The sequence below is a fragment of the Hirundo rustica genome, chromosome 9 (assembly GCF_015227805.2).
Source record: "Hirundo rustica isolate bHirRus1 chromosome 9, bHirRus1.pri.v3, whole genome shotgun sequence".
Taxonomy (NCBI): Eukaryota; Metazoa; Chordata; class Aves; order Passeriformes; family Hirundinidae; genus Hirundo; species Hirundo rustica.
In genome coordinates, this window is record NC_053458.1 from 17440937 (window position 1) to 17450323 (window position 9387).

Genomic DNA, 9387 nt, shown 5'->3' on the forward strand with positions numbered 1-9387 from the left:
GTGATGTGAGGCCATGTCCCCTCTGCCTGTGTCCTGGCCCAGCAGGGCTGGCACTGGCAGCTCTGCCGCTGCATCCCGGGATGTTCTGGTGTGACAGCATCCTGCCAGCAAGGCAACAGCCTCAGGGTAAATGAAAGTTAGCACAGAAAGCATTTATTCGTGTTCAGGAATGGAGTTAACTTGCTTGTTTAAACATATTTTTATGCAGATACTCTTCGAGTTTCTGTAGAGTTCATTGGGATCTCTGATGTTTTCGTAGAGTAGGCAATAAATCCATGGTCTTTATTTATACTTTTGCCATTTATGGATGTATTTGCTAATAGGTAAGTGCAGTATTTACAGAATGTCACTGGTTTTTTCTTTATTATCAGAGGGAAAATAACTACTTTTTATATAAATAATATAATTTTCACCTCTACAATTAAGAGATGAAAAATCTTTGATTGCATTTAATTTCTCTCTCTCTCTCTCTTTCTTTCTTTCTTTCTTGTCATACAATGTCATAGCTTTGCTGTGCTACAGAAATTGCTCAGGGGTAAAACTGAACTCTACAGAAATAAATTTTCTTTGCTTCAGATATCTTAAATTATTTTATATTTTGAATTGTAAGTAAGAAAAAACCAGATTTTTGAACAGGAAGGGTTTTCAGTAGGCCAGTATAATTCACTTTCAGCAAACCCCTTATGGGCTGGGGTTTTTTTCACTTCCACGTGGAGCAGAAAGCAAAGTAAGCACCACGTACACGTTTGGGTTTATAAATCTCTTCAGAACAATAATCCCTTGTACACTGCGGTTCTTACCAACCATATCAGATGTGACTAAAGTTTTTGTGGCATAATCTGCCTTCTCATAGTTTGAGTGAAGGGAAACTACTCATAGGAACTGCTGGTAAAGCCTAGAATATGTTTCATGTATTGTGAGTGCTGCTTTTCTTGGTTTCAAAACCTTGTTGAGGACTTCCATAAATGAGATATATATATATATATATGTTAAATTATGCATAAATGTGAAAATAATCAAATCCATGAAGGTGAATATTCTGTCCTCCCCACCTGTCCAGGCAAGTTTCTACAAAGCAATAGAATGTAAAATTCTCAAGACATTGAAAAACTGGGAGTGCCCCAATTTTCTGTTATTCAGAGTGGGGTGGGGCACATGACCTTACAATCATTGATCTAGTCCAGGATCCTTCATGAAAAGCTTTGTTTAATGGCTATGACCATAAGCTTGATTTTCACTGAAGTGTTTGAAAGAGCCATGTGTAAAAGCTTTTTAATTATCAACCTTTAATGACACAGTAAATACATAACTTCATTTTTCCACTTACATAGTTTGCCAGCAGCACTGGAAATAGATAGCCAGAAAGTTTGGATAGTGTGACTCCAGGTGTTTTCTGGTAATTGTGTCATATTCATTCACAAATTTTGGGGTAGAGAACTTCGGTGTTTTAAAATAAACTGGATAAATGTGGCTTCAGGAATTTATTTAGTCACTATTGTAACATTTGCTAATGGTGGAAATTATATAGAAAAACTCTGAATTTAGAAGCATGACTATTATAGCAATTAAACAAAATTGCCATATTATGCAAAATAACTCTCTATATTCATAAAGTCAGTAAGTCCAAATAGAGTTTAAGGTTTTGCATTTTGCTGAAGTAAAATCTAGATTGAGTCTTTTCTCTCTCACTGCATTATTATCTTATGTCATTTCAGCATGCATACGCAACTACAGCCATAAATGGGACAAATTTTTGTACATCAGCAAAGGATGCTGTCTGTATTTTGGCAAGGAATTCTGCTAAACTTGCATCCATTAGCTGTTTTGGAGATTTTCTCCTATTTTTAGGAAAGGTAAGAGTAAATAAAAATAATTGTTCTGTAAAAATTAAGTGAAAAATCAGGTTTGATTATCTTTTCATATACCTAAAGTAAATAAAGTTTATCTTTGTTAGATTCAGTGTTGTCAGTGCTATAAAATAAGCTTGGGAGAGAAGAATATTTGAGGAATTTAACTTTGCAGAGTTATTTAGTTGTATGATAGCAGTGTCCTTGGAGCCACTCTGGAAGTTCTAATTGCATCAAGTCCTTGGTAAATACGTGGCAAAAGGTTTTCTCTGCCCTATGGTATTTACGTGGAATTGAACACAAAGTGTCACAGCTATGTGATGCTGGAAACTGTTTAGCTATCTCCCAGATGAGATGTGCTCTTAAAATACTGGCTGTAATGTATTTGCCTCAGGGTTTGGGGGGATTGGTTTTTTTATGAGAAACATTTCTACATGATTAATGAAGCTGCACTTCTTTCTTGCTGCCTGCTGCCCTTTACAGGTGTTTGTTGTTTGCTTTACCGTTTTTGGAGGATTGATGGCATTTAACTACCACCGGGACTTGCAAGCTTGGGTAGTTCCTCTGTTGCTGGTTGGATTTTTTGCCTACCTGATGTCCCACAGCTTTCTGTCTGTGTTTGAAGTGACAGCAGATGCCGTGCTCCTTTGCTTTGCTATTGATATGGAAACAAATGATGGAACTGCAGAGAAGCCATACTTTGTGGATCAGGAGCTGCTGGTAAACCCCACTGATTGCTGCAAAGATATTTGAGACATTATTTTAAGCATGTTTTCTTTCCCCAAGACCTAGTAATCTGAACCCACAACCCATTTCATTCATTTCCTATATTTCCTTTCCAACACCTTAAAACAGGATGGACTCAGAGATACAAATACATTAATTTATAAACTTAAGTAAATAACTCTCTGACTCCTGTGTGCTAGCTGTGGCCCACTGCCTTCTTTTAGGTCATTTTCTGTAAGTAATGGCTGACTATTTAGGCCTAATTAGATATATCTTCAATATATTATTGGTAACTAAAAGGTACAAATAAATAGATGAGCTGGCTGCAGAAATTGATCCATGGGGTGCCCTAAGATTAATGCTTATATTTCTTGTGACTCACTCTACACTGATGAGAAAAAATTAACAAGTAGCAGGTCAGGGATCCATTCCGCGTCCTACAGATGCTGTAGTTCTGAACAAATTTCATGCAAATCTGAGTTGCTCTGCTTCATACCTTTACAGATTCTTTTGCCAAAACACTGCCTTCTATCTCTTGATTAAACTCTTCTGCCTCTGGACAGGTTTTTCTGTATCTTTACCCTTGGAATTACTGTATTGTATTACCTTCAGAACTTAGCTAATAGTGACGTAGTGCTGTAACTGAAGCTTTTAAATATATATGTGTCATCCCTTTTTAATGGAGAGAATATCTGAAGATGCAGATTTTTTTTTTTTTCCTTTTGTGCTATTTTGACACTTCTGTCTTTTCCTTCATAAACTACACAACAGAGAATCTTAGTGATCCATGAAAATGGATAACCAGAGCCAGAGTAGCTCATGTGACACAAGTGTTCTGGATGGATTTCTTCAGGACAATGTCAGGACTGTTTTGAAGTTTTGGTTTTTATTTATTTTTTCAATGCCACTGTTGGAGTTTCTGTAACATTCATAGAATTTTGTTGAGAACAACAACGGCACAACAAAAAGGCAGCCTAAAGATAGGCTTAACACTTTTACAGAAGAAAGCAGCTATATTCCTTTGGCTTTGGTTCAGAATATTACTTAAGCACATCTCCTGGCTAGGAATATGAAACTGAATGGAAAACTATGAAGCCTTGACCTCTGCCCTTCCCTCTCTGTTTTGCCAAATTCTAAAATACTTTAAAGCCAATTTTCCTTCATGAAACAGAAGCTCTCCTTTCTCCACTTCCAAACTTTGTGGTAGTGTCTCTTTAACTCTGGTCACAACTCTGTGTAATTAGCCGTGCCCTGGAGGTGTGGGTGAAGAGAGGATTTCCCACAGGGACAAGGAGTCTTCCAAGCAGGACAGGCTCTGTAGCCTTCTGTGGAAAAACTGTGGGCAGCACATCCAAACTCCTCCTTGTATGATTAAGAGTAGGTTTGCTAACACAGACGAGAATTTGGAGTTTCCCAACACACGAAGGCATTTGACTTGTCGGTGTTACAATCAGGTTACAAACATCCCGGGGGTGGAAGGGAGGCCTTGTGGCCCTCAGGACAGTGTGCAACAGTGGGCGGAGAGCCGGGGGAGGGAGTGCATACAGCCGGAATCCTCAGTCCTGCAGGAGGAGATGGAACAGAGATTTTTGATTCATTCATCCCAGTTGCATCCATTGCTTTTGCTGCCTCTGCAGTCTCTCCCAGTATCACTCCGTGTCACCCAGCCAGGAATCAGCTACAGTTTCTTAGCCCTGGGCTAATTATCTTCCTTTACCAGGTAATTTTATTAGCATAATGGTTTCCTTTCACAAACGATCACACCCTGGTTTTTGCTTGTAGACCTTTGTGAGTCAGAGTAACAAGTTAACAGAAGGGCGAAAACACAGAAACACAAGACCATTCCAGGATAATGAAGATGGGACAGAGCTCCAGCCTATGGTGAGACAGGAGCATGGGATATGAATTTACCTGCCAGCTATGTGCTTGTCTTTATGTTCCAAGAAGAAGGGATGGAGGTTATCCTGTATCTCCTGAGGTCTCTCAGCAACCAACATGCTGTATCCAGTATCCTGTTTTTCTCTTCTATTGCTTTCTCTCCTCAGGAAACCTCCTCTAGTACAAAATGGATGGATCAAATAATTCTTCTCTTTTTTCTTCAATTTGGTTTGGAGAAGGTTTGGACAGTGCCAAGGGGGTGGGGGATAAATCATATTCAGATAGTCTTTCACGTGCCTGCTGTATTGAAGTCAGAAGAGTGGTAGGCTGCTTAATTTCATGCCAGACTGCTGAAGTTCCAGACCTCCAAGATGAGAGCTTAGAGGCTCTTCCTCTCCCCCTCACTCCTTCTCTTCTTTCTCTTTATCTCTTTTTATCAGTATGTATATTTATTTACTTTGTTTTATGATGGGATAACAAAGCTGAGGTGCCAGAAGGGAGTGTTTCCCCACACCCAGGCTTGGGAAAGTCCTCAGTCAACACTCACTCACTGACATCTGAAAATACACTGCAAATTGCCCAACCTGAGAAGCTGCCCCAGCAAGTTCAGAACCAGGACTGATTTTCCCCAAGCACTGTGGGGGCCAGGCTAGGGCTGCTTGAGGAAGATTCTGCAGGAACCCATGCTTGCTGGGCACTGCTACGGGTCCTCTGCTGTCACAGCTACTTACACAACTGTAACAGATGTTGGTGATTTTTCTTTATCTGCTTTCAAAAGGTACCAGGCTCTAGCGAGCCCTCACACACTCCTGTGGATGTTCTGCTACAGGCAGAGTACTCCTCCAGTTTATTACTATAGTGAGATAGTTATACTAAATTTTTTCGTTGTTTGGGTCTGTTATTGCATTCTTCAGTAATTTTTTGCCAAGCACAGAAACCAGAGGCTGGGTGGGTGCTATTCCCTGCAAGAAGATTGTGGATTTGAGATACAAAAGAACCTTAATTGTTTTCCCAGTTTACTTTACTCTTATGACATTTATATGCAGAAACAGAAACAGTTCTACACCTTATTTGACTCCTTTTTTCTCTCTTTGTAGACTTGAACATGAAATACACCAGGAAGTGTGGAAGCAGAGCAGCAATAGCAAAACCAGCCATATCAGTAAAGGTTACCAATACCCCAGGACAAAGTATTAGTTCCCTAAATCTATTGTATCTTCTGCACTGGTAAAATGACACACAATATATTTGTATGAATAAAATATTTTGTGTGTCACATCTGATTTTTATTACTACACTTCTTATGATGATGTAAAAGTTGATAATAAAGTCACTCTTTGTAAATTTCTATGTTGTCAGACTAAATTAGTAAGTCAAAAAGGTGACGGAACTAACATGATTTTTTCAGGCTTCTCTGGGAATGCTGTGCCAGTCATCCCTAGAACAGTAAATGCAGAAACATTTGTAGAGGAGGCGCTTTGAGATGACTGTCTTGATTTATTCTGCATATCTAAACAGCCAATTAAGGAATAGACTGAGCTCACTGATGGAAATTATTCCTGACAGAAATTCTCTGTAGTCAAGATAATTAGTGGTTATGAGGTAGGTGTCTTTAATTATACTCTTTTGGGAATGGTTTTTACAAGTTCGTATCATGAACTGTCCAGCTCCTCTCTAAAGGGCATATGAGGAATACTCCTTCCTTCCTTGCTTGCTTCTTTCTGCAATTGAAAAGATGAAGCAGAAAAAATTGCATCTGGATTTAGAGCTTGACAAAGTAGCAGATGACAGAGATAAAATAACAGGACAGACATGAGATAAGAATGTTACAAATAATACTTTATAGAAATGTTAGCTGTAACATGGCTGTGAAATATATAATGGAGGAAATGGAGCAACTGTCAGGGCTCTAGTTCCTCTAGAAGAGGAACATAAGTGTAGACACTTTAAAAAAATTAACTTGGTAACAGTCTGCCAGTACTCTCTTGTGAGCAATTTTAAAGCTTGTTTAAATTTTGTATCTGGATCCTGACTGCAGTACACTTTGTGAGCTCCACCTTGTTCTGAGTATGGAGTAGTTTTAGATTTTACTTGGTGGCACATTTTATTCTCTTTGTTCAAAAGCTCCTTTAAATTTTATTTGAGAAGAGGTTTGTGGTGGGAAAATGATGCTAACCAGGGATTTCATTGAAGTATCAATATAGGAAGTGAGACATCACTGCAGGTAAGTGACTCAGAACTGTCTTAATGAATAGATTGATAAACCCTTGATTAGTCACAGCTTGGAAATGATGTAAGAAAAGCTCATTGATGCCTGAATAAGAAACTTTAATTTAAATACTGTATCTGGTCTCCTGCTGTTTAAAGACTAGTTATCTAGAAATACTAAGAAATACTTGCTTTTCATCCATCATTTAATTAATTTCTGTCTACCTTAATAAGGGCCACTTCAAGAAGTAGAATATAGGATAAATGATGAAAAAGAGAAGAATAGATTAATTACTTTCTGTCTGGCAGATGAAGCTGATAATGTACTGGCTGTGATTCACCATCTCTCCTTATTTAAATCTGTGCCCTTGGAGACTTTTTGTGCTTGGTTTGTGGATGCTGTGGGAACTCCTGGAAAGTCCTGAATAGGCAATAGCTCTCTAACCCTGAGGAATTGTGCAGATATGGTACTTACAAAGGGGCAAAACTTTTCCTCTGCTGTGGGTTTGCCAAGATTGCTTCCAAGAGGCAGTTTCTTCACAATGTAAACATAATATTTACCAATTTACAAAGGACAAGAGGTTTGCTTTGAAGTTAAAACCCCCCAGTTTTTATTACACATTTGGGGTTTTTTCCTGTTTGTATTTGATATTAATGCAGCAAGTTTTGGCCTTTGACTCAGGAATTCTGATGGAAAAAAGAGAGGGAGATTTTTATCTAAGTATATCCTTGTTTTCAGACAATCCCTATATGACCTTCAGAGGCCCCTTCCAATCTTAACAACTCTGTGGTTCTGCTCATTGCAATTATGATGCAGTGTCATTGCCTTCACTGCAGCTCCAGAGTGGAGAAAGGACTCATACACTTCCTACAACTCCTGGGTGAACTTTTAAAGAAGGAAGGTACTGAAAAATGCCAGTTAAGCAGTATTCAAGTGTATTCTGTTTAAAGAATACTGTATTGTCATTAGTCCAGAAATTACATTGTAAAATAAGTTTTGAGAACTGTGTGTATTTTTAGAGAAGACTTCCAAATATATAGCTTTTAATTAAATTTGTACAGAAAGCATAGCTTTATAACTTTCAGTTACAACTCAAGACCTCCCAGTCGTACACACATTGCACTAGCAATTGTGTCAACAACCTCCAGGTGTAGCCTTCACCTGAGTTAGAGGGATAAAGCACTCCTACAGAAGCTGATGCTATTTAGTGCTTGCTTCTCAGCCTCCTGGGAATACAGCTCCTGCTGCTTCTGAGGGTGAGCTAAGCCACTTCCAGTAATTTGACATCTGCCCTGCAATGCAGCCCAGTAAGTGTGGACTCATCTTTCCTGCAGATATGGAAGATTAGATTCAGCAGAATGAAAGGTACTTTTATAACTATGTTCTTTAAAACTAGTGCTTGCTAAACAGAAAATGGCAAAGTATTGTACCTATTGTTTGAAGCAAGGCAGCTTGATTTTGGTCTTGCTTGTTGTTTACTTCAAACTCTCAATTCAGTTGTGATTCCAGTGGATCCCTCTGTGGATGGAAGAAAGTCATTCTTCCCCTGTACTCAGCACTGGTCAGGCCACACCTCCAGTGCTGTGTCCAGTTCTGGGCCCCTCAGATTAGGAAGGACGTTGAGATGCTTGAGCACGTCCAGAGGAGGCAGCGAGGCTGGTGAGGGGCTTGGAGCACAAACCCTGGGAGGAACGGCTGAGGGAGCTGGGGTTGTTTAGCCTGGAGAAAAGGAGACTCAGAGGTGACCTCATCACTCTCTACAACTCCCTGAAAGGTGGCTGTACTCAGGTGGGGTTGGTCTCTTTCTCCAGGCAGCAACTGACAGAACAAGAGGACACAGTCTCAAGCTGGGCCAAGGGAAATATAGGTTGGAAATTAGGAAAAAAAATTTTCACAGAAAGAATAATAAAGTACTGGAATGATCTGCCCAGGGAAGTGGTGGAGTCACCATCCCTGGATGTGTTTAAAAAAAAGACTGGATGTGGCACTCCGTGCCATTGTCTAGTTGAGGTGTTAGGGCATAGGTTGGACTTAATGCTGTTGGAGGTCTCTTCCAACGTAGACATTCTGTGAAAACACACATACAACAGCTTGCGTGTTGTTTGTGTCTTCTGCTCAAGTACATAATAAGTGTGTGCAAGTACTTTAAAACCTAAGTTTTGGATTCAGAAGGGGGGGCGGGTATGGTCAGGCTTTCAAAGAGATTGCTTTCACCCAAACTATAAAAACAACAAAGCTTTTGCTGTTGATTGTAGAACTGCTTTCAGCATTCAATACAACAGTTCTAAATAATTCAATACTATTATTTTGAAGGGGGAGAAATAGTATCATTCAGGAAAAGCAGGTCTTTACAGATCTCTTCCTAATAATTCTCTTGCCTCAGATGCAGGGCTTGGACCAGTGACCTCTAGAGAGCCTTTCTAATTTAAATTCTGTAAAATAAATAAGCTTAAGACTTACATAACAAATAGGTCAGCTGGAAGTCATATCACCACATCACATTCAAAGATAACAGAAACTAATGGAGCATGCACAAACAACCTCCTGTCTTGAGGAAAAAATCCTTCATAAATCCAGAACTTGCAAATGTAAAACATTTCATATGTCTATGTTTAAACTGCAGTGAACACTTCTAAGATAACTTTGAATTGTTTTACAGAAGTTAGAAACTGCAATATTGGTCCCCATTGACACATGCTGTTTTTTCTCCTTTTAAAAACAGTGCAG

The 9387-nt window shown here is 39.2% G+C and overlaps 1 protein-coding gene across 3 annotated transcripts in view; it reads left to right on the forward strand.

The window, feature by feature from the left end:
* SLC44A3 (solute carrier family 44 member 3) overlaps positions 1-5799 on the forward strand; it is a 40742-nt gene extending 34943 nt beyond the window's left edge. For 2 of the 3 annotated variants that reach the window (XM_040072282.2, XM_040072284.2), the window contains exons 13-16: positions 1716-1853; positions 2331-2567; positions 4356-4454; positions 5549-5799. In XM_040072282.2, the coding sequence (XP_039928216.1) occupies positions 1716-1853; positions 2331-2567; positions 4356-4454; positions 5549-5554 (480 nt within the window). In that variant the 3' untranslated portion in view covers positions 5555-5799. The remainder of the gene's footprint in view (positions 1-1715; positions 1854-2330; positions 2568-4355; positions 4455-5548) is intronic. The other variant, XM_040072283.2, reaches the window with a different exon arrangement.
* The last annotated feature ends 3588 nt before the right edge of the window (positions 5800-9387 follow it).